Source organism: Chaetodon auriga, chromosome 19 (genome assembly GCF_051107435.1).
Source record: "Chaetodon auriga isolate fChaAug3 chromosome 19, fChaAug3.hap1, whole genome shotgun sequence".
In the NCBI taxonomy this organism is placed as follows: domain Eukaryota; kingdom Metazoa; phylum Chordata; class Actinopteri; order Chaetodontiformes; family Chaetodontidae; genus Chaetodon; species Chaetodon auriga.
This window is the reverse complement of record NC_135092.1, coordinates 20,738,125-20,762,961: the sequence shown is the minus strand read 5'-3', so window position 1 is coordinate 20,762,961 and position 24,837 is coordinate 20,738,125. Positions and strand designations below refer to the sequence as shown.

The window sequence follows — 24,837 nt, the reverse complement described above, 5'->3', positions numbered from 1 at the left end:
TTCCCTGAATCTATTTTTGTTTGGCGCTGCTGACGGAACGATAAGCTTTGATACGTTTTTACCGCCCGGACAGAAAACCGCTCGGTAACTCCTCGCCAAAGTTTGGAGCATCATGGAAGCAGCGTGAAGTGTTTTCCGCGGCTCTGCTCGGAAGGAAAGCCCGCATTAAAGCCCCACTGTGGCGAGCTGGTGAGCGCGATGTGCGCTGCGCCGCGGACACTCCAACTTTTTCTACCATGGTAAGCCTGGATTACTCTCCCTGCAAACCGAGACATTGACCGCTTTCTCTCCGGTCCGCCTCCACTGAAAATAACGGCAGTGACAGCCCGGCAGTGATGTGATGTGATGCCCCGGGTTACTGTTTGAAGTTGGCACCGAAATAAAAACAAAATCCGGGTGAACATAAAATGCAGAAGGGCGTGCGGTACAATGAGGGCCACGCTCTGTATCTGTCGGTGGTTGCGCGTAAAGAGGGCACCAAGCGCGGCTTCCTGAGCAAGAAGACCACGGAGAACAGCCGCTGGACCGAGAAGTACTTCGCTCTCTACCAGAACGTGCTCTTCTACTTCGAGAACGACCAGAGCACGAGGCCCTCCGGGATATACCTGCTGGAGGGATGCACATGCGAGCGGGCACCTGCGCCCAAGGTCTCCGCCATCAGCAAGGAGCCCATGGAGAAACAGCAGGTGCGTCCCGCGCGACTGTACCGGGAGAGGAGGGGGGTTAATTCAGCGGTGGAGGCTGCTGTTTTTAATTTGGGAAATAACGTTTCCTCATTTGTCATTAATTACATGTAGAGTCCAGTCTCAGGTTGTGCTCTTATTCATTTCTGTCTGTGTTTCATCTTTTAAACAGTCTTTACTCCGCAGACACCGACTCAGCTGCAAGTCTGACTTCACATTTTATCAATTTAACAAAGTATAAAGCTGCCAGGAAGCCAAAATACAAGAAAAAATACAGAGACCTACAAAAAAAATCTACAAATATTTAGTAATGATCACTGACAATATATTGTAGAACAGTTCAAGGTTGTCAGAAATATTGTTTTTGCTATTTATACATCAGAAAATGTTAGAAATAACCGTCTGTTTACAGTCATTTATCCCGACTCCTTTTGGGGCCTGTTTAATTAAAAGTCTGCCAAAATAAATCACTGAAAATATGAATAATTCACAGTTTTAACAAAGTTTGTCTGTACATGATATATGACTAAAGTTAGTATAATTAAAACATGCTCGGTGTGTGTGACAAAGGGCAAAAATTTCTGTTTCCGGCTCCTCAAATATGAAGGTTTTCAGTTGTTCTCTGTTTTATATGATTGTAAACTGAAAAACTTTTGGGTTTTTGATGGTTGGCTGGACAAAAACAAGACATCACCTCGGACTCTGAGAACTGGGATGGACTTTTTATAGACTAAATGATTCGTGAATGAATCAAGGAAATAATCGTGTGATTAGTCACTAATGGAAATAATCACTGGTTGCAGCCCTAAACAGGATTTTATATTCTACATTCTTGTTAAAACATTTTATTTTTAATCCGTTCTAATGATTCTTTTTAACCTGCATGAGGAGACTGAGAGGACGGCATCCTGTTCACCTGTCTGAAATTCACTCCTGCAAAAAATATCAATTCAACAATCTTTCTGTTTCTGTTGGACACTCAAAGATGTCCTTGAACACAACGTCCAGTGAGCACTCTTCATCTATGATAATCTCCACTCATGCAGGGCTGCAACTAACAGTTATTTTTATTATTATTATTTTGTCTGCAGGTTATTTTCTTGATTTCTCATTTGATCGTTAAAGTGTCAGAAAATAGAGAAGAAAGACCATTTGTGTCGTCTTCATGTCTTGTTTTGCCTGGTCAACAGTCTAAAACATAAAAATATTAAGTTTATCATCACAGATGAAGAAAATCACAATATATTAAAATTTGAGAAGCTGGGATGAGTGAATGTTTTCCATTTCTGCTTAAAAATAACAGAAGATGATCAAATAGTTGTTTTTTAACCAACTAATCTTCTCAGCTCTACACTCGAGGTCCACTGGTTTGATTTTTCTTATTGTTCATCCTCTTTGCTGGAAGCTTCAGCCTGAAACGTGCTGCTAACGTGTGCGAGGGACTGATGTAGTTTGAACATGTCTGATGTACAAAACTTAAATGTTTTGCAGCAGAAACTCTTCTTCTCTCGTCCCATCATCTGCTCCGTCTCTCATACAGCTCTAACGTCCCAGAGTCCTCTGCAATGACATGAAGGTTTCTATTGATAATTTAGTTTTAAAGACAGTTTACCCTCATAAGAATATTTGTTCTGTGAAAGCTAATGCTAATTTTAAATGACCCATATTCCAGTGTTGCTGCTGCAGGGTGTGAAGATGTGTTTCATCCCATAATGTACACCAGTGGCTAAAGGCTCGTTCTCTTTTACACATTGGGCCCACAGATCCTCTCTGCTCACAGTTTATTTCACTTTTTATTCAAGCTGGATTATATCAGTTTAATCTCATTGATACGCAGGTAATCTGTCACGTCTGGCTGGACACTTGCTACCTGTGACACCCTGACTCAGTCGTGACTTCACATGCTGTGTGTGAAGAGGCAGAAAACGCGGGCGTGTGTGTTTGCAGTTTTAGCGTGGTAACAATTAATCTGCTCCCGTGCTCCGGTGCGGCGACGATCCGTGGAAACACGAGCTGACTCGACGATTGCCGAGGCTAAATTTTGAAGAGTTGCCGTCCGATTGTTTGGGGCTTCGGTCTTTTTCTCTCTGCATCAGTTTTATTGTGAGTTGAGTTTGTGTTTTGACATTTCTGTTGCAAAGACTGTATGAAGATTAGGAAGCAGGAATGCAGATTTTTCTTATGCAAAATATTTGTAGAAAAGTATAATTTGAATCTGTCTAAATCCTGTTAGGACATAGGTGACATCACATATTCCCAGCTCAGCCCAAATCCACTTCATACCAATGATTTAAAAACTCAAATATGGAAATCTGTCACAGAAAATAACCAAAAAGGTTCCAACTTTGGCAGGAAATAGTTAAAAGCTGAGTAAGAAAAGAAGTTTTCTGGGGCTTGAAATGTGTCATGAAGTTCTTCTGTAACTCAAATTTCGAGTCACATGTTAACTTGTTCTGCCGCTGAGTCAAATGATCCTCCACCTAAAGCCTTTGTCAACATTTTCATTTGTCTGACACTTAAAGATTTAAAGCTAATGACATCCCATCATCCTCAGCTGTACCTTGTGTTTAAAGCCGATTGACAAACATTAGCGTGGTAAACAATATACCTGTTAAACATGAGCCTGTCAGCTCAAAGCAGAGATATCGTCTTTTTTATTCCACAGATCCTTCTTTCTTGTCAAAACCTGGTGCCTGTATCACCCATTATGCACCTTGAGCATCTGCAGTCATGTTGGAGACTGAGGTGTGTTGGCTCCTGATGTCTGCTCAGCTCACTCCACTGAAGGTTATACAGCCTTTTGTCACAGGCATGCAGTAGTTCCCCCAGAGACTAGCAGCATGCTAGTATGGTTGCAGACCCTTGTTTAGTCAAAGGGAGGGTTCAGAGAAAAACAAATAATCCCGTGGAGAGCTTTGTTGTTTTAGAAAGTGAAACATAAGGTTAAGCCTCCGTCCCCACCCTAATGTTTTCGGTTCAGCCCGTCTCCAGTCTGTCAGCCTCGCGTAAGATAAGAGGCAAATCCTGAGGTCTTGCAAATGATACTTGTGCCCCGTCAGTTTTATCTTCTAAACATTCAGTTTGACTGAATTTCCTTTGCTCTTCTGTACGTCTGTGCGCTCCCATCACTCCCAGTTGAGTTGGTATTTGATTGTTGCTTTTTCCGTTTCCCAGCAGCTAACACCAACGCTCACACGGCTGCTTGTCTGCAGATGTTCGAGTTTACCTAAAATAAGAAAATATATACCATTTTTATACCAGTCCAGATGATTGACTTAGATTCATTCATGACTGAAACTGATGATTATTGTAATTATCTGTTCATCAGTCAATTATTTTTATGATGAATTGATTATTTGTTTCGTCTATAAAATGTGAGAGTATAGCAAAATTTTGCTTTACACAAGTTCCAAGAGCCACAAGTCCTCAAAATACATGTTTTTGTTGGACCTTCAGTCTTAAACACAAACATATTTAAGTACATCAAGAAAAAATGCTTGAGAAGCTGGAGGCAACAGAAAATGTTGGTTTTAATGAGTTCATTGATCATTTCAGGACAATCATTTTTAATTTTTTTGCCATATTATCTGCACTTTTTAAACATACTTTCATTGATACAGTAGTTCATTTTATTTGGGTGATCAACATGATTAGTTTATCTAATTCTTTGAAATGAAACCAGCTGTTTCTCCTTCATACGGACACATTTCGATGGACGAACATTCAGTCAATCATCTGTTCTTTACTAACAAACTGTCTCACTCCCTCTCTCTCACAAACACACACACAAACTGAAGCTGAACACAGTGAAGAGGACAGTGCTGTTAAGCTGCGACCATGCGGTATGACAGCTTGGCGTTAGAGCCACGGGGGGCTGCAGGCCTGTCTGCACTGTAGCTGCTGTTTAGTCCTCAGTCAGCAGACTGGACAGTACGGTCAGGCTGCGTTCAACACCTCCAGAGCACTCAGTGAATAAGACTGAGGCCGCGCTTTGGTGGAGGATATAGTTGAGTGAAGTGTTTGTCATTGATCTCAGTGGCCACACTCGAAGGTGTGCAGAGGCTAAATTAGCTGCTTTTGTTGTGTTCTGTATTTTTAGCATTTGTAGCAAGTGAAACCTGACACAAGCAGCGTATCGCTCCTATAAAATGAGCTGAATCGATGGTATTAATATTTGATTTTACTTCGATGTAACTGCTGGCAGTGGTACGTTTGCAGTTTGCTGACGTGTCCGTTGTCCTTTCACCAAGTGGGAGAAATCATTCTCAATATCTCTCGTGTGGAATTACAAATCAGAGCCTGATGTGAACAGTTTTGTCCACTCGGCTGCTCGCAGTTACAGTTTAAGTTAGACATGAGCGTGGCATCAGGCATAGCTGTGCTTTGAGCTACATGCTAATGTCAGCATGCTAGACCCAGAGTGGTGGGAATGTCATTGGTGTTGCAGCTTTTAAGCAATTCAAAAACAGAAATTCTTTATTTTTACCTGGAAAATCCTTGAACGGTTCATCGATTCTGAAAGTAGTTGCAGACACAACATGCACGTTTTCAGTGAGCGGTGGTCAGTGTTTGATGTCCAGCCGGTGAAGGCTGTGACTGTGACGGCCGGCTGAGCGTACGGCAGGTTTTTAATGGAGCAACATTAAAGTCAGGCTGAAACATCAGAGAGCATCAAAGCACTCGGGTGCAACTGATAACGCAGATCATTTGATGTCCACTCTCTACACAGATACTCTGCAGCATTAATTATTCAATGGCCTGTATCTGTGGCTGAGTGTGGTCATAATAACCTTCTTCATTAACATGGCTGTGATCAGTATATTGATCTCAATAGACTGAATATGCTTCGATGTTCTTTTGTCCTGGTGAGCGCAGTCTCGTATCCTTCAACTACATCTTTCCAGTTTTGCTTTGCACAATTTCTTTTCTCGTTTCTACGTAACTAAGCATCCAAAAAACTACACTTAACTTGCTTAATTTCCACTTCTCATTTTGGGTTAGTAAACTCAAAAAATGTTCGCTGCTAGTGTAAATTGTTTTTGCTGCTTTTTGCTTCCATATTAGTTTAACCCTCATTATGCATCAGGGAGTTTTAGTCTGTCATTGCCGTTTAACTCACTGCTCTTTTGTGTGCTTAAATGCCTTTCTGATTAAGTTCACGTCAGTTATCAGATGATTTAAGGACAACTCTGTCCTCTGGTTGAATGATTGTGAAAAGAAGTTTTAGTTCACGAAAGTGTAGGAATGTTTGACGTACTTTGTGGTGGAATGTAAATTGTCAGAAGTGTGTTTCACTGCTGCAGCTTTATTTTTGGCATCATATTAGTCAATATGGGCTCTGCAATTGAATGTGCATGACACAATAAATAATAGAAATGAGATCAGCAGGGGCTCAGTTGGTCGGGTGTGCGCCCCGTGTATTGAGGCTGTCAGTCCTCTGCAGTGGCCGCAGGTTCGACTCCCACCTGCGGCTCGTTTGCTGCGTGTCATCCCTTCTCTCTCTTCTCTTTCCTGTCGTACCTTCAGCTGTTGCAATCATCAAGGCTAAAAAAAACCCAAAAAAGAAATGAGACCAGCACATGTAGGTTTCACAGCTTTACACAAGTTTCTGACAGTGTTTAACCTGTGGACATGCTGTTTGTAACACCCCCCCTTCATTAGAGTCTAGGATGAGTTAAATAGGCTATTAAATATGACAGGACTGAGTGATAATAACATTTACTGCTGTGATTTGCTGCCTAATGAAGTGGAAACATACAGTAAGCCGTGCTAAAAGCTGATGCAGCTCAGTGAGTTGTGGTTATTGTGCATTCACTTGTATCGTGCTGAGTCGGTTATTTCAAAGAGAAACAAATTTCTGATTTGTAGCTTACAAGAGAAATCAGCCGTGCACAAATCTACACGCGTTAATCTTCAGACATGGTCGGTCTGTGAAAAGCGTTTTTCCAGTTTGGTCTGCTGACATGGAGAAAAATTAAAATCCACTAGAAACAGCAGGGGCGACGAGGTTTAGATATTAAGAATAATGAATGCGTGAATGAGTTACACTTTGCATTGAAATGAGAATAATTCATTTAAAACCAAGGATTAATGTGTCAACTCTCATTGAGGTGTTCCTGAATATTAAAGCAGGATTCTGTAGTGTTGACTGTGAGCATGCAGTACTGTCTGTATCCGTGTTTGTGGCTAACATGTGGCGGTGCTCTGGGATGCTGCTGTGCTCGACTAAGAATAGCATCCTTGCTGGTCCTTTTGCCTGCAGTCACTGTCTGAATACCAAGTCAACACAACTGCACCTCACCCACAGACTCTACTACACACTGCTGCTACCTGTGCTATTTGTAGCCTGCCTTTTACTGTACTGAGTGGGATCTGTCTGTCTGTCTCTGAGTGCAGTACATACAAGTTATACTCTGACTTCATTAGGTTGAAGAAATGCATCGTTAAGCAGCACAGTGCATGTAACTGTCAAGTTACATAAGAGCAAAACAATCAATAAATTAAAAGCATTCACAGCCAACTTACAGTCACACGTCGGGGAAGCTGTGGTTATAGTGGTTCAGTGACAGTCGTTTATTCTGTGTGTGTGTAGGTCAATGAAAACAAAACCCAAACATTCAGCCAAACTTTTAAAACTTACAAAACTGCAAATGAAAGTGGTGAGAGGATGAAGAGAGGCAACAAACCAGCACTCGATGAGTCGTGATTTTAGTGGGAATAGGGTGTGTGACACACCTGGTTAACCTTAAAGATGTACACTTTCACATTTAATATTGCAGGTAAAGAAATGAGGTACTCTATCTTCATTTCCTGCTGCAGGTTTTTCCACCTGAGTGGAACAAAACACTTTACGTCCTTTTCACCAAACCCTGTGTTGAAGATGTGAACCTTCAGTGAGTTCATCTGCAGAGGAGATCCAAGATACGTCGTCTGTTTTACAAACTGACTGAGAGCAACAAAGATTAAAAGTCAGGGGATCACCAGAGTTATTGGAATTCGTCCTCTGGAGACCATGAACATCTGTGCAAATTTCTGTGTTAATCCTTCCAGGAAACGTTGAGACGTTTCATTCGATCAATGGAAACGTTCATCTGCTAATGGCGTTAAAAGAAATCAGCACTGCCATCCAGTCCAACAACACGTGCAGCAAAGTAACTGGAGAAATGAAAACTAAACCAGATTTTTAACAGAATCTCACCAAATCAGCAAAGGAAACAAATCACATCCACGAGTGTGAATGTCAGGAGTTGGTTCATGGAGATAAAGAGCTGGTGGGGCCGTCAGGTCATTGTAGAAGAGTAAAAGAGTGCCCATCAAACCTAAAACTGTGGCAGAAAAATGTAGAAAACAATAGAAATGTTTGTTTTTACCAGGTTTTTTAAAGCTTAAATTGAAAATGGGCGTAAAAGCAAGTGGATGGAAAAGACTTGACTCATATAGAAATAAGATAAAGGAGGAGAAGAATCAGGGTCTAACAGGAACAAAGCACAGATTCACTGTGGCAGAAGCTGCTGGAATTAACAGTGGGCCAACCGAGCGAGTCCACACTGTCCGTGAAGTCCATGAAGCGCATGATTCAAGCGCAGCAGCATCATCCTGCGAGCCGTGTTGTTGTGTAAGCGATGCTGAGTCTCAGCCGCTGAGAGCTGGCTGCAGGTAACGGCTCTCATGTTGGCGTCTGTGCGTGGCGGACAGACGAGCCGAGTTCAGCGACTGGACGCAGTGATGCTGAGTGCAGGACCGGCCTCGAAGCTGCCTCTGCCTGTCTCTCCCCCTGCCCGTCTGTCTCCCTGTCTGTCTGTCTCTCATTGTTATCCTCCAGCTTAAAGCAGGCTTGTGGCTGGGGAAGCCGCATTAGCAATGCGAGGAGCCGTACAAGCCTCCATGGTTATGTAAACCCCCAACACACACACACACACACACACACACGCACACACACACACACACACACACACACACACACACACAAGCCCTTAAGCCTCTCTCTGGTCCGTAGCCGGCACACGCTAGCAAGTGTCTCTCACCCGCTTATCGTTACATCATTACTATACAGGCCTACTTTCTCCCCGAGGCAGCCTCAAAGCCACGTATATTTTCAGATGTTATGATACGATGTAAAAATAAATATGCAGCGAGGTACCGCTGTCGATGTATGTCTTCGTTTCACTTCAGCAAAAAGTACTGAGAACACAGAAAAAAATGTCTGTTTATCAGCATGTATCTGCTAAACTGGACCCAGTTCAGTCCTCTGGCAGGTTAACCAGTGTCTCAAAGTGAGGGGTGGGTCCACGTTTGAGTGGTTTATGCACAGCTTCATGTTTACTCATGCAGCCGTTGTAGTTTACTTGATGAACTCTGAAAGTCAGAAACGTACAGGCTGTAGGAAGGTACTCATGCATAAACACATGCAAATCAAAGCCAGCAAGTTCAGGAGATTTACACATGCATGTATGTACTGTTTAAATGACGTATACCTGATTATGATGTCCGAGTGGTCCTGAACAGGATGAGTGGGTGTAAAAAAAATGGATGGATGATTAAAATGACTGACGTCCCTGTTGAACCTACATATTGCAGCAGGAGATGTTAATCATGATAACTTCATTTCTTTAAAACAAGTCCTGCAAGTTTCAGTAACTGCTGGCAAATGTTTTACTGACTTATTACAACAGTATTTTGCATCACATGAAAATGTCCAATTGATTTTTGTTGTCCGTTAATCGTTGTGTATGATGTTTGTGATGCAGGTTTTTCGTTCCTGTTGGGACCTTTTCTGTCATGTTATGCTAGTTTATGGTTTGACTTCAGTCTGATTGTAGGGAGTTGTGATAACGCCGAGGGTGCGTCTCTGTGATGTTTCGTATGCAGTGCGTTTTTATTCCGTCTTCCACATGCTGATTGCTGATTTGGTAATTTTTCTTTGATACTTGTGCTTCTACCATGGTTAAGGAGGATTCGTAGTTAAATGGTTTAGCTGCTTTTTAATTGCGTTTGTTATTGATGTTTGATCGGGAGTCTGCACAGGGTGTTTTATTTTGACTTCCTGTTTGGCTCGATCTGCTCTGTGCTGGATGGAGCGTCGTCCCTCACAGACAGACTCTGCACATCTGAAACTCGCCCGGTGGATTTGCGGTCTTGAAAAGTGGCAGATTGTCTCGATGCTTTGTGTCGCAGCGTCTTGGACATACATGCTTATGTTTTTCTGCCATGAAATTTCAGTGTGTTGCTGTGATTGCTTCACGTTTGATAGTAAGGTGATGTCATTTCTCAACGTTATCATTTTACTATCCACAGACTTGTCAGAGCCACTCATGTAAACCACTTAATTAGATCATTGATATTAGTGCGGCGATGCTGGAGGTGATCTAACCTGCTGTGACATGACGGCTCGTCGCTCTTAATGTGTTTTGACAGAGTGGTAGGACACGGTGCTATGAAGACATGGTGGCCATGTGGGTTAATGACCCAGATGCATCATGGCCTCGTGGACCTTTCGCAGAGCTGCAGGAGTACTAGCACCTCCCGATCAGGAGCAGACCACAGGAAGTTAACAGTCAGCGATGATCCTGAATCATATCACTAATTTGTTATAATACCAGCCTTTTTTTCCAAAGTGTCTGTTTTCATTATAATTCAGCATGAAAACCAACCTGTCTTTGTCTTTTGAGCAAGATGATCCACTACAGCTAATAAATTAGTCTGATAATCAGACTGACACCTCGTTTGGATGGAATTGGGGGAGGTGGGTAATGAAATATTCTCTGCTATTTAACTTCAGGAAGGCATTTTAACCATGGAGAAGCTATCCTATGTGGTGTAGACACTGACATTCAGCAGTCAAAAGAGAAAGCCAGAAGCCTCCAAGGACGAGCGGGAGAGTTGAAGGGGAAGCAAAGACACTGCGTGAGGTGAACTTGAGTCAGAAAGCGATCTCCTTCTCAGTCATAACTCAGTCAAATCATACCACACAGACATGAAACATGTATTTTTAGAGTCAGTGTGACTTGTGCTTCCTGAGGAAATCATTATCTCTGATGTTCATCGAGAATGACATCCGTAAATCTGCTTAAAAATCAGAGAAAAAAGATGCTTCATGTTTTTTAAGTTTTCTTCAGTTTTAATCGAGTGCTGGTTGTCTGAATGGGTACGCTGCAATCTGCTAATAGCTAATTCACCAGACTTTCAATGGCATCAATTTGCCAAATATAGGCCAAAAACAGGGTTCAGTAGAGTACCAGTACCTACCTGTAGCTGCCAAGATGTTTGAACTGATTTCTGGTCAGTAGTACGTTCAGTCTGTTATGCTCAGGTTCAGCTCGGTACTAAACTAGGCCTATGCAAACAGCTCAGCAGGCAGCTATGTGTGACAGAGTTATCAGACTATGATCAGATTATGTCTGTGCACCTTTAAGGGGAGAGTAATGAACCGTGAGTCACAGCTGAGCTGATGACAGTGCGGTCAGTCACCAGCGAGGAGCTCCACAGCTACAAGCTAACGGCTGCTGAGTGTTTGTTGGTACACATACGAATAACAAAAGTTCTGCACGTCTTGATCTGGACACATGCAGATCTGCAAAGATCAAGTTACTGTAACAGCTCAAAGAGGGCAGAGTAATGCAGTATAATGCAACAGCATTACTGCTCCAGCAGCTACGATGCCAGCAAGAAGCATCGATCCTCACTGAGCTCACAACGATGCCAAGATTGAAATGTTGGCATCGGCGCTGCTTTGACTGTTAGTGCCGTGGCTCCACACTTTGTCCTGAGCACTAAGTTTGAGGTTGAGTCAGAACTTGTGGCGTCGATTTATGTGTTTATGTTGGTGACGTGGACGTTTAGGCTTCTGTTCTGATTGTTTGGTGTCTAAATGGACTCGACTGAGTGATGGAGGAATACTGGAAGTGTCATGACTGAACGTTAAAGCGATGATGGATAAATGACACTCGATAGTCTCTGCTTCATTTTCCCTTTAATAAGTCAGGCTGCTGAATTAGACCTCATCTCATTATGTATATCTGATGTGACAGACTGTTTAAAATGTATGACTATTTAATAAAACATTGTGTGTAAGAAGGTGTAATCCCGCTGCTTTATTATGTTATTAATAGTCAGTGACAGTACATCCTGCTTTTCAGAGCTTTGGGAAACATCATTTACACTCATCGTTATTTTGAAGAAGGTAACTGTCAATCTAATCTCCCAATAATCAGCTTTTCTCATAGGTTTACATGGTTTGGGTTAGTTTTCCTGTTAGCTGTTGTAGTGCCTTTGGGCTCTGCCTCCCTTCATCTATTTGATGTTGCAGCAGCTAAAGGTGGAGCTCATTTTAATTATATCCTGCTGGATAGTTTGAGGATTTCCCCTCAGGGATCGATGAAGAGTTATCTTACTCTGTCATCATTTCTTTGTTGATTATGTTTTGTATTATTTATCCGAATCTGCTAACTAAAGATAAATGTAGTGGAGTGAATGTTCTGCGTCTCTTTTCTCTGCTGCAGCATTACTTCCTGGTCGTTTTTGGCCACGATGGACAGAAACCTTTGGAGCTCCGGACGGAGGAGGAGTCGGACTGCAACGAGTGGGTGGAGTTCATCCAGCAGGCCAGGTGAGAAAGATGTTGGGCACCACTGGACTGAACTAGCTAACTGAATATTAAGTATTTGAAAGTATCTCCACCTGCAGCAGCTCCAACAGTAAATGCTGCTCTAACATTGATGCTTCAGTATGAACAAACTAGTAACGTCACATCGAATCAGAATCACAGGAGACATTTTACTGCACTGACGGTACTTTTACTGCTGATTCTTGTACTCAACCAGGATATGAATACTTCTTCCACCTCTGTCAGTGTGATCTTTGTTAATACAGCCTCTCATTTTCTAACGTGTAGTTGAGAGTCCTGCGTGCTCAACATACAGTAATTCTACACTCATGAATTAATAACCTGCTGGAGACTCAAACTGTCTCTGCTTTTTGACATAACTACCACGTGTTATCCCATATTTGTTTAATGTGTGTGTGTGTGTGTGTGTGTGTGTGTGTGTGTGTGTGTGTGTGTGTGGACGTGTTCTGCTCGCAGCGGTTCACATTTAGGTCACACTGGTGCTGTATTGCTACACTGGTTACATCACAGACTTGATCTCGCCACTCGACCTCTATTTCTCTGCTCTCTCCCTCTCTGTTGCTGTTTTTCCTTTTTTTTTCATCTGAGCCTTCATTAGTAAACACGATGCTCATCAAACCACCTGTTTATTCTTGCATGATGACATTTTACTGTGTGCTGTATGTATGTACACATGATGTCAGGTTGTTTATTGAGGCTCAGTTTGTGAAGCTCTCTGATGGGCAGATGAAGCTCAGTGTTTGTGCTGAGCGCCTCGCCCACTCAACTTCAAACACTGTTCCTGTCCTCCTCCCATGCTCTCGTTAGTTACTCTGACATCATCATCGAGCGTGAGATCCTGATGCAGAAGTACATCCACCTGGTCCAGATCATGGAGACCGAGAAGGTCGCAGCCAATCAGCTTCGCACTCAGCTGGAGGACCAGGACACTGAGATCGAGAGGCTCAAAGCTGAGGTATGCATGAGTGCATCCACATCTGCGTGTGCGTGCATACATAAATCCACGTACTGTCGCACAGGCGTGCATGTGCACAGGCGCTCAGATGGAGCACATGCAGATCAAAGCATGCAAATGCATCTGGCATGATGGGAAAACGCTCGCTTAGAGCGCATGTGTCTCTTAACTTAAAGCACAGCAGGGCTCCAGTGACTCCAGAGCTTTACTTCCTTATCATGCGACGAAGTATTTGTTTTTCTGAACCTCCGAAGTGGTGTCATGAATATTTTAACCTCTGTGCCAGTGTAAGCACACGGAGACTGTTGTTGTGTCAGATTGTAGTGTTGAACAAAACCAAGGAGAGGATGCAGCCTCACCAGAGCAACCAAGAGGAGGAAGACCCAGATATAAAAAAGATCAAAAAGGTAAATGTTGCTTTCACATAATAACATGAAAACAAAGAAAAAGGACCAAAGAGTGACACCTAGTGTGCTCCGGCCGTGCAGGTGCAAAGCTTCATGCGTGGCTGGCTGTGCCGGAGGAAGTGGAAGATCATCGTCCAGGACTACATCTGTTCCCCTCATGCTGAAAGTATGAGAAAACGCAACCAGATTGTCTTCAACATGGTGGAAGCAGAGACAGAATACGTCCACCAGCTCTCCATCCTGGTGAACTGTTTCCTCAGGCCGCTCCGCATGGCCGCCAGCTCCAAGAAACCTCCCATCAGCCACGATGACGTCAGCAGCATATTCCTCAACAGGTACAATCATCTTCTTCTCAGTGTGTTTAACTCTGAATTTCCTGCAGTAGGAAACACGTTCAGAGTGATTTGAGACCACTTCTCTGTCTCTCTAGTGAGACCATCATGTTTCTCCATGAGATCTTCCATCAAGGTCTTAAAGCTCGGATTGCTAATTGGCCCACGCTAGTTCTGGGTGAGTACTGCAGAGCTGACAGTCACATCTGTTCAGAAGGTTTGCTGATTATTATATATATTATGTTACTGCAGGTCTTTTTAAAATGATTTTAGAGAAACAGGTTTAAACCCAGACTCAGGGCTGATGGGAAAACTGGGTGAAGGTAGGCGGGGCAGGTCACCTAATGACCACCTCACCTAATGATGTCTTTGTGAAGCGGTGGTGCTTTGAGCTAAATGCTAATGGTTGCTGATTGCTTTGCTTCATCATCTCAAGGTTTTCTTCTTTCTCACCCAGCCGACCTGTTTGACATCCTGCTGCCCATGCTGAACATTTACCAGGAGTTTGTGCGTAACCACCAGTACAGCCTGCAGGTTCTGGCAAACTGTAAGCAGAACAGAGACTTCGACAAACTGCTCAAACAGTACGAGTCCAACGCTGCCTGTGAGGGCCGGATGTTGGAGACGTTCCTCACGTATCCCATGTTCCAGGTCGTGTTCCTGCTTCACATCCGCTGATGTTAAGAGAAAGCAGCTGCAGATAAACGTCTCATTGTGATGTTTTTATAAATGTATAAACTTTTTATTCTGTATTTTAGATTCCACGATACATCATCACTCTCCATGAGCTGCTGGCACACACACCTCACGAGCATGTGGAGCGTAAGAGTCTGGAATTTGCCAAGTCCAAACTGGAGGAGCTGTCGAAGTGAGTGCGTGCACGTTTCATTGATGTGTGGTGAAAGATGGCGGTACTGTCAACGCTAACGATGATTGGTCGTGTTGTCAGGATGATGCACGACGAAGTGAGTGACACCGAGAACATCAGGAAGAATCTGGCCATAGAGAGGATGATCGTGGAGGGCTGCGACATCCTGCTCGACACGAGTCAGACCTTCGTCAGACAAGGTGAGCCTCCTCTGCCACACCTGCATGCCTGCCTCCTCTGCTCCGTCACTCTTCTCTCACTCCTCACTGTGACTCCACGTCCAGGCTCCCTCATCCAGCTGCCGTCCAGCAGTGAGCGCGGCATGCTCAGTAAGGTCCGCCTGGGCTCCCTCTCGCTGAGGAAGGAAGGAGAGCGACAGTGTTTCCTGTTTACCAAACACTTCCTCATCTGTACTCGAACATCTGGAGGAAAGCTTCACTTGCTCAAGGTCAGCCCCACCTGTCCACAGTGGAGTTAATAACCGTCCGGACAGGCTGCTCAATTAAGCTGTTTAACTTACATCAATGCAAGTTGACGTAAACATTATACTGTGTAATGAAAGAGAAATGCACCAAGTGCTTCACCTGAACAATAGAATAAGTAAATAAAAATCTGACTTCCCCCAACAGCAAGGAGGAACGCTGTCCCTGATCGAGTGCACTCTGATTGAAGAACTCGACGCCAGCGATGAGGACTGTGAGTATCTTTGCACCAGATCGAACCCAGATGTCCTGCTCCTTAACATTTGCTGTTGACTGAGTCGTGGACCGCGTGTTTACCGTTGCAGACAACGCCGCAGGTCAGGGCTTCAACCACCTGGAGTTTAAAATAGTGGTGGAGCCTCCTGACGGTCAGTCCTTCTCCGTTGTCCTCTTGGCTCCGTCCCGCCAGGAAAAGGCTGCGTGGACCAGCGATATCAGCCAGGTGAGCCCGACCGTTTAAAGCTGCATCAGAGGTTCGGTGAGGTGATTTGAAGTGAACTGAATGTTTCTCTGCTCTCCGCTTCAGTGCATTGATAACATCCGATGTAACGGCCTGATGACCAGCGTGTTTGAGGAGAACTCCAAAGTTTCTGTGCCACACATGATCAAGTAAGAAAAATGGATTTCTGGTGGTCTGAGTGTATAAAAAAAGCAAGATTTCAAACTGAAGCGCTGAAGATTGTAGGACAGTTAACAGGTGTAATGAAACTCCACTAACACGTTTGATCTGTGTATCACAGCCTGATAGATCTTCCTCCTCTGAGCCGTAGAGCTCCATCAACACACATCAGTGATCCTCACTGTTCCACTGGCTGACATGTTCCTTCATCACCATGAACACTCACACTGCAGTTTATTTTAAAAACTACAGTGAGCAGCTGTTTTAGGAGTAGGAGCCAATGAGCTTGGAGCTGAGCGCCACAGACAGGAAGTCAGACGTTGTTGGTTTTAGTCTTTTCATGTGGTTTATTGATGAACAAAATAAAATACTGCCAGCCTTTTTCTTTGAACATTGATTTAACGTGTCATTTGTTCTTTAAGGTCTGACGCTCGACTGCACAAAGACGACGTTGACATTTGCTTCAGCAAGACGCTCAACTCCTGCAAGGTCCCGCAGATCCGATACGCCAGCGTGGAGCGTCTGCTGGAGCGCCTGACAGACCTGCGGTTCCTCTCCATCGACTTCCTCAACACCTTCCTCCACACGTACAGGATCTTCACCACCGCTGCCGTGGTCATCGACAAGCTGGCTGACATCTACAAGAAGCCGTTCACCTCCATACCTGTCAGGTACGTGTCGCTGAGTGTCCCACCTGGGTACGTTCCTGAACCGTCATCGCCCTCTCCTCATGTAACCGACTCATTCATGGCTCCTGTTTTCACTCCATCTTTCCATTTCCACATTTTCTGTTGCTCCCCTCGTTCTTCGCCTCCTTTCTTCACCCCTGCCATGCGCTCCTCTTCCTCCTCCTCCTGTCACTGTCCCAGGATTGAGCAACATTCATGCGATCGTCTGTCCATCATGTCCCTCTGTCCTGACTACAGTCTGAAGATCACACAGCTTGCACTGGACCAGTCCAAGTAAATACCGTCAGCAGGACAGCTGATTCACTTGCAGCCACATTTGACAGAGATGGATCTGCAGATTAACTCTTCTGCTGTCTCTCAGGTCTCTGGAGCTCTTCTTCGCCACCAACCAGGGCTCGTGGGGAACCGACCCCCTGAACAACAAATCCCCCAGGCTGTGCCGCAAGTTTTCCTCTCCTCCTCCTCTCTCCATCCCCTCTCGCACCTCCTCCCCTGTCCACTGCCGCAAACTCTCCCTCAGTTCCCCGATCAGTGGGAAAGCAGGAGCCCTGGACCTGTCCACCACCCCCTCCTCCTCTGCAGCCAACTCCCCCACCTCCAGCCACAGTCCCTCCATCTCCTCCCCTCCTCCTGGCTCGACCAGGCCCCCCTCTGGCTTCTCCTCCCCTCCACCCACCGCCACGCGCTCTCCCAGCCTCCCCCAGGCCTCCGGGGTGTCCTCGCCGCCCCCCATCTGCACCAAGGCCCCGCTGGACCTCAGCCGTGGTCCCAGCTCCCCAGAGCTGAGCCCAGCTGCAGGGGAGGACGTCAGCGGGGAGCTGCCTCGCCTCGACGCCTTCTGTGGGAAGCTGAGGCGCAGCATCCGCAGGGGTATGTAGCTGGAACACAAAAGCATATGATTCACACTCTGTCAGGCCCGTATGAACATCAGCACATGTGTGGGCACACGCCCCAGCGTCGACTCACACTCTGCTGTAGTGTTATGAAATGTGCTTTAAAAACACGGCGAGTTTAGGAAGCTTTTTTCTTTCACTTTATTCTGAGCATTAGCTCTGCTGCAAAGTGGCTTCAGATTCCTCTCGCATGAATACGATTTATTTATCACTAATATTATCCTTGACTCCGACACATCACTGATCGTGGCCTGCCAACCCAAACAGACGAGGGAATGAGACACATAAATGGGTCACCATTACCCAACGGAGGAATAATCGTGCTCTTAGATCACCATCTGGCTCCAGCTGACAGCTTGTTCACTATAAAAACAGCGGCGGAGCACTAGGTCAGAAAATCACAGGCAGCAAATTGGGGAGGAGAGAAAGAAAATGAAGAGATAAACGGAGCTCTTACATGGCAGCCGGAGTGCCTCCTAAGAGGAAAACGACATATTGAATGAGTGAAATTCAGGCCCTCTAACACCGCCATGCTGTATTTGAGTTGGGACACTTGACCACGCACAAAAGCAGTAAAAGAAGAAGAGTAAGAACTTATGTTGCATCATGTCACAGAAGCCATGTTTGAGGTGTGACTGTCTTCCCTCTAACAGCTGTCCTGGAGTCAGTATCTCTGGACAAATTCATCCCTGAATCACCATCCATCAGCGAGCCGGGCGACATGTCTCCCTGCCGCTCACCTTCAACGCCGAGGCATCTCCGCTACAGGCAGACAGGAGGTACAGCGTGAGCACACAGAGCAGGCATGTGCTGCAGTTCCCCTTCGTCGTATTTCATGCTGATTTTTTTTTAATGTCTCTGGTTCCCTCAGTAACATCGGGGGAGAACTCTCGCTGCACAATGTCGCCAGCTTCAGCATTTGCGATCGCCACCGCTGCTGCTGGACACAGCAGCTCCCAGGGTGAGCACGGCAAGCCACGAAGGTCAAAAGACACACAGCTGTGGGAGGGAACGGTTGTGAATTGCTTTTTACGGGTAGCTAAAGGGCGAGAATGACCTCAGACGTTTTAAAATTCTTAGCTTAAACCTTCATCTCATCTCCCAGGGTTTAGTAACTCAGAGAAAGCCTGTGACAAAGAATTCATCATCCGGAGAGCTGCTACCAACAGAGTCCTCAATGTGCTCCGACACTGGGTCTCCAAGCACTCCCAGGTGAGTCCATTACCTGTGAAATCTCACATACCTAACAATCCTTACCACTTGATGAGTGGGACCATTTCCATACTGTCCAAAACCGTCTTAACAGTTCCTGAACAAGTCCTTACATGCATCCTGTATGGATCCCAGAAGACCTGAACCTGGACAGGACACCTGACAGAGTCTGTTGTTGTGTGTGTTTTCATTGCCATCACCTCCTGTGTGTCTCCCCTCCTGTCACTCCTTCCCCTGATGGACGTGCTCTTTGCTCTGCATGTCTTTTCTCCCACCCAGGAAGCATGCAGAAAGGTCAGCTTCCTCCCCAGGGACACTAAAAGGACGAACGTTTTCATTTAAGATTATATAAGATGCTATTTTTGTACGTGGACGCTGCAGCCTGAAAAGTGAACTTTAGTATTTAGTTCTATTGATAAACACTCCTCTGGGTCCATGTGGGTAGTATGAGGGTATGTGGGCTCAACAGCAGTTAGTTTGGCAACAAAACCCTTGATATTCTTTAAGAAAGAAAATTAAAAATCTATGAAAAACTTAATTTAAAATCAGGAAAATCTTTGTTATCTGACAAAGAATAGTGAGTTCTGTTAGCACCAGAAATACTCTAATTATAACCTCTAGCTGTTACTCAGCTGTAAACGTGTTGAATGTGTTCATCCATCAGGACTTTGACATGAACGGGGAGCTGAAGATGGGCGTCATCGGACTCCTGGAGGAGGTGCTACGAGATCCAGACCTGCTGCCACAGGAGAGGAAAGCAACCACCAACATACTAAGGTGCAAAGAGCCCCTGCACCAAAACATCACCCATTCATCATCCATCCATTCATCATCCATCCATCCACCCATTGATCTGTAAATTAAAGACAATGAAAATAGAAACTTTGGGAGCCACAGAATTCTTAAACAAGATTCATTTTCTATGTCAAGTTAATGGAAAGATTCATCCATTGAATTAGTTAATTACTTAATTGGTTAATTATTGACATATCTGTTGTTTACTGTCACTCGTTACACATCCCACATATTTAACATCTGTTGTCCACATGATGCTTTTTCTCTTGCTGCGTATCATGTACTGATTTGTTGAGAGGTGTCTTTGGAGTCTTTGCTGGATTATAATACTATAAATAGTATATTATAATACTATAAATAGTATGCTGTAATACTATATAAACATATTCATCCTGGAGGAGTTGAAGTCATGAACGTTAGTCCAAAAAGTTGAATAAATAAAAGAGGAAGTCCTGGAACTTTTCATATGAAATACACAATAATGGAGCAGCAAAATGTCCTTATTGCTGCAAACAGCTACACCAAAGTGTCTTAAATGTTTGTTCATGTGTGTTTTGCTCCTCAGTGCCCTTTCTCAAGAAGAACAGGATGACGCTCAGCTGAAGATAGAGGACATACTGCAGATGGTCAGTACCTCCAGCTGTTACCATCACAAAGTACTAAACAGGAAGGATTTTGATGTAGATTGTCAGCAGTGGTTGAAATAATGTGTCTCCTGGTTGTGGAACAGAAAAGCTGTCCCCTGCTGCACTTCATCGTGGTAAGAGTAATGCTCACATGAAGCCCACCAGTAGCTGCTGTGTGTTGTGGTGAATTCTGTGACGGCCCAGTCTTACAGTCGTAGGTGGACTCCCAGTTTGTGGACTTGACTCGGTGTCTGTGTGGATCTTTGAAAGCGCCTTTTGAAACTCTGTCCTACAAAGTGTCGGCGTGTGTTTCCAGGCGGAGAGTCCAAAGGCCGAGTGCTTCGAGTCGCTCTCAGCCATGGAGCTGGCAGAACAGATCACGCTGCTGGATCACATTGTGTTCAGGAGTATTCCCTACGAGTGAGTACTTCATCCAGCGCAGTACTCACCTCGCACGCCCACACGGCATCACAAGAAGCAGCCGAGAGACTGTTTCCAAAGACAGAACTATAGAATAAAGTGATGGTTACTGAGAGAATAAATACTCTGTTCATGATACGTGGATCACAACAGAATAAACAGCTGAAGCCAAACTGTTCACATTATTTTTATCAGAGATTATTTAACAGGGCAGAATGATTATTTCCACTGTGGCCAGCAGGGGGAGCTGCAGCCCCTACAGCACCCAACAGCAACATGTGAAGCATCAACTCCCCAATAATAAATGAATAATTACCTGAGTTTATATTGTATGTTTTATTCCAGTACTGAATTACATTTTTCATTCCTTAAATTATTAAATTAGTCAATAATTAAACTCCTGTAAAATCAAACATCACCAACTTTCCTCTATTTGTTATTTATTTACCAACTATCACACTGCAGCTACAGCTGCTGTGGTAAAAAGTACTAACTCTGATACTCTTGTACAAGAAATACTGTTCAAATATGATCCAGACGTTCAGAATAAATGGACCTTTAACAGGTGTTGAACACGCTGGTTAGACCACAGGCACTTTGACTGTGGTGATGGAAGTACTCACAAGAGGCTGAAGTGTAGCTGCTGGTCAGTGCAGGTGAGCACATGTGGACGGGCCGTACTGTGTGTCTGACTCTGTCTCTGATCCTGCAGGGAGTTCCTCGGTCAGGGCTGGATGAAGGTCGACAAGTCGGAGAGGACGCCGTACATCATGAAAACCAGCCAGCATTTCAATGATGTGAGGCCCAGCAGACTGTCCATCACATGTTACCGTGTGCCAGAGCAGGACGATATGTTCAACCTTAGGCTAATGAAGCAATTAATCAGTTCATCAGTCAACAGAGTTTATTTACATGATTGATTTTAAAAGGCAAAGGTGTCAAAATTTGATGAATGGAGCCTAAATCCTCTTCCATGAAGGTTAAAGTTTGTGTTGAACCTGTTAGAGAGGTGTTCTGTTGCTGCGGCTTTAAGGAGGCGTGCCTGATAAAGTTTACAATATCTGCTCACAAGTTGAAAAATCCCAGTTTGTCAGTGACGTGGACGTCTCCCTTTCGTCCTCTCGCCACAGATGAGCAACCTGGTGGCGTCTCAGATAATGACCCACACCGACGTGGGCTCCAGGGCCAGCTCCATAGAGAAGTGGCTCGCTGTGGCCGATATCTGCCGCTGCCTCAACAACTACAACGGAGTGCTGGAGATCACCTCCGCCCTGAACCGCAGCGCCATCTACAGGCTGAAGAAGACCTGGGCCAAAGTCTGCAAACAGGTTGGAATCAGTTTCACTGCTGTGGGAAGTAAAAGCTATTCTCCGCACACAAAACCGTCCTGATGGCTTTTCTGTGTGTTTTTTAGACGAAGGCGCTCATGGACAGGCTGCAGAAGACGGTGTCCTCAGAGGGGAGGTTCAAGAATCTCCGAGAGACACTGAAAAAGTAGGTACTGCTCATTAAAAGAGACACGTGGAGCGGTTAGTGTTCACAGACCGTCTCATGTTTGAAGTGTGTGTATGTGTGCAGCTGCAACCCTCCGTGTGTCCCGTACCTGGGCATGTACCTCACCGACCTGGCTTTCATTGAGGAGGGGACGCCCAACTTCACGGAGGAGGGCCTGGTTAACTTCTCCAAGATGAGGATGGTAAAGATTCATTCTCCTCCTCTTTCACCTTCTGTCTGGGGCCTGTTAGCTTTGCCTCAGTCTTTTAGCTTATACATCATGTACGTAGTCACCAAGCGTACATTTAAGACTTATTTTACAAGCCAAAGGCTTAAGTTAGCATCATAAGCTAGCTCGCTGTAGCTGAAATCTTGGCATGACCTTTTGTCTGCCTCTGCCTCAAAACTATGACCTTTTGTGTCAAAAATGACCACAAATATTCAATATAAATCTGTTGCTGTCGCTGCGTATGTGCGCGAATGCAAAATAACTAGCAGACGACCAGTGAACCACGTTCTCCATCAGCTCTGTCTCTGCTCTTTCAGATTTCTCATATCATCCGCGAGATTCGCCAGTTCCAGCAAGCACCTTACAGGATAGAGCACCAGCCCAAGGTGTGTCTCACACTCTGCTGCGTTACCTTTAAATCAGTCGTGCAGTAAGAAGGCGTTAAAACGTGACATGTCGTCTCTGTGGTCCCTCCCCTGCAGGTGACGCAGTTCCTCCTGGATAAGACACTAGTGATGGACGAAGACACCCTCTATGAGCTCTCACTGAAGATCGAACCCCGAGTACCACCTGGTTAACTCCAACCAACACACACACATATTTTCCATCTTACAGCGCCGATCGTGAATTAACACAACTTGAGATTCTTTCGTCACAAAGCGGGTCGTTTGATGAAACGAAGCCCGTTTTCGTGCCGAGGACGCTCAGGAGAAAACGTGCCTTGAATGAACATCTCGTGTGTATTTGGTGAGCAGAACGCGCCGTGTGACGAGCACGACTCTGCCACACGATCGTACAGTCATGACTGTAGAAAAACAACCATGTTGGCTCCTAAACATGGCTCTGGAACGTAACCTGCTGCTGCTGCTGCTATCACTCTGTCAACACCAAACGCTCTGCCTCTGTCGTCTTGCACATAAACGCTGTCAGATGAGTTTTACATTATTGGACGATTAACCTGTCCGGGCTCCCGGAGGCTAAGCTGAGCCGCGGGTTTGCTGAGTGAAGGTGTCGGGCTGTAAAACCAAAAACATCGACCCTTCGCTTAACCCCTCCTCCGTACAGCTGCCGTCCAATCAGAGCTCAGCAGCTGCGACTGGGCAGCGGCCGGCCTGTCGAGCTTTGCACGTCTCTGCATGTTGATGTGGTGATCATGAGGAGCGATGCGTGTTCCCAAACTAATTTCAATGATTACCAGAAGCTGATTTCCACACAGTGAACCTGAAGGGCACGCTGGGTTTCCTGAACGGCTGCAGTTCAGGTCACATGTTATCTTCCACGTCCTGACTCGGCTGTGTGTCTGCTCGACTTCATCATTTTCACATGTCACTCGTCTGTTAACACTAAAGGTTTCTGTTTCCACGTTCTTTTATCGCGTTTGCATGTTACAGCAACAGTCTTCATCGTTTACACACGTTCCACATCTGAAAATATGGTTATTGCAAATTCAAAGAATGGTTTTATTCGTCTTTTCTTTACAGTCAAAGGCGTTTTTGCCATTAATGACGTCGTTTCAGTTTTTTTAATTTTCATTTTGTACACAAAACGTTCAGATTTTCCATCATCTTCATTTCTGCTCTTTTTAAAGAGAATCGGCCTAAAAGGTTTCGTACACGCTACAAATCCGACAGTCCAGCTTCTTTCACACGTGTTACTATTATTATTAGTTCCAATGTGTCAATGTGGTTATTTAATCATGCTCATGTTTTAAACCCTGTCGACTGTATTAGTAGATATATTTGCACTTTTGATTTGTAAAGAATGTCTCTAGACTCTAAACTCATAGCATGAATATAGCATGATGTCCCCTCCCTGACGTTACTGTTGTCCCTGTAGTTGACTGTCAATAAGTTTGATTAGGTTCGTTGGTTTATTTTGGCACAGGAATCGTCCTCAGCTGAAAACCCTTTAGTGTAGAAGACCCCTGCTTTCATACATGACTGTCATTTGACATTGCTGTTGTATTTTCCATACATTCATTTCTCTGTGCAATGTACAGATATTTACACACAATAAAAGCAAAAAATGTGAACTGTAATGCAGTTGCAAATTGTTTTTATGGCAGATAGAGAAGGACGACACACCGCAACTCCATAAAACGTGCAAATCAACGAAACACGAGCAAATGAAGAAAACACATTCACCAATTTCCCAACATGCACAGAGCGTCAGGAAAACCAGTGGAAGCAAACGAACAGGCCACAAATACAGACGACGCACACAAACACAGCCAAATATAACAAAATACAGAGAACACAACCAAAAAACACCAAATACAGACAAAACAACCAAATACAGACAAAACAACCGAATACAGACAAAACAACCAGCTGCAGAAATGTGCCTCAAATACAGAAACCACGACAAAACACAGCAAAATACAGAGAAACAACCAACTACAGACAACAGGACCAAACACAACCAAATACAGGAAACACAGCCAAATACCAAGATTTTGTTTGTGTTGTCTGTATTTTGTTGTATTTGATTGTTTTTTCTTTATTCGTTTG

At 44.6% G+C, this 24,837-nt stretch overlaps 1 protein-coding gene across 4 annotated transcripts; it reads left to right on the top strand.

Annotated features, from left to right (window-relative positions):
- rasgrf2a (Ras protein-specific guanine nucleotide-releasing factor 2a) lies at positions 1-24,365 on the top strand. 4 transcript variants are annotated; one of them, XM_076757758.1, is made up of 29 exons: positions 1-686; positions 12,182-12,288; positions 13,114-13,261; positions 13,579-13,668; positions 13,750-14,003; positions 14,099-14,178; positions 14,458-14,651; positions 14,759-14,868; positions 14,950-15,068; positions 15,153-15,316; positions 15,498-15,564; positions 15,656-15,792; positions 15,877-15,959; positions 16,392-16,640; positions 16,839-16,931; positions 17,020-17,528; positions 18,205-18,330; positions 18,423-18,512; positions 18,657-18,763; positions 19,428-19,540; positions 20,124-20,184; positions 20,289-20,318; positions 20,501-20,604; positions 21,317-21,401; positions 21,735-21,932; positions 22,019-22,098; positions 22,183-22,300; positions 22,645-22,713; positions 22,810-24,365. In XM_076757758.1, the coding sequence occupies exons 1-29, from the start codon at positions 408-410 to the stop codon at positions 22,903-22,905; spliced, it is 3,960 nt and encodes a 1,319-aa protein (XP_076613873.1). In that variant the 5' UTR covers positions 1-407; the 3' UTR covers positions 22,906-24,365. The 4 variants fall into 4 exon arrangements, with proteins under 4 accessions (XP_076613873.1, XP_076613875.1, XP_076613874.1 ...); XM_076757760.1 differs by lacking the exon at positions 16,839-16,931; XM_076757759.1 differs by lacking the exon at positions 20,289-20,318.
- The last annotated feature ends 472 nt before the right edge of the window (positions 24,366-24,837 follow it).

What these genes read in the sequence shown, in the direction of transcription:
- rasgrf2a (XM_076757758.1), top strand. Translation starts at nt 408, where the DNA reads ATGCAGAAGGGCGTGCGGTACAATGAGGGCCACGCTCTGTATCTGTCG. An exon ending in GAGTTCATCCAGCAGGCCAG is followed by an intron (nt 12,289 to 13,113) that starts GTGAGAAAGATG and finishes TGCTCTCGTTAG; the next exon opens with TTACTCTGACATCATCATCG. An exon ending in CCGCTACAGGCAGACAGGAG is followed by an intron (nt 18,331 to 18,422) that starts GTACAGCGTGAG and finishes TGGTTCCCTCAG; the next exon opens with TAACATCGGGGGAGAACTCT.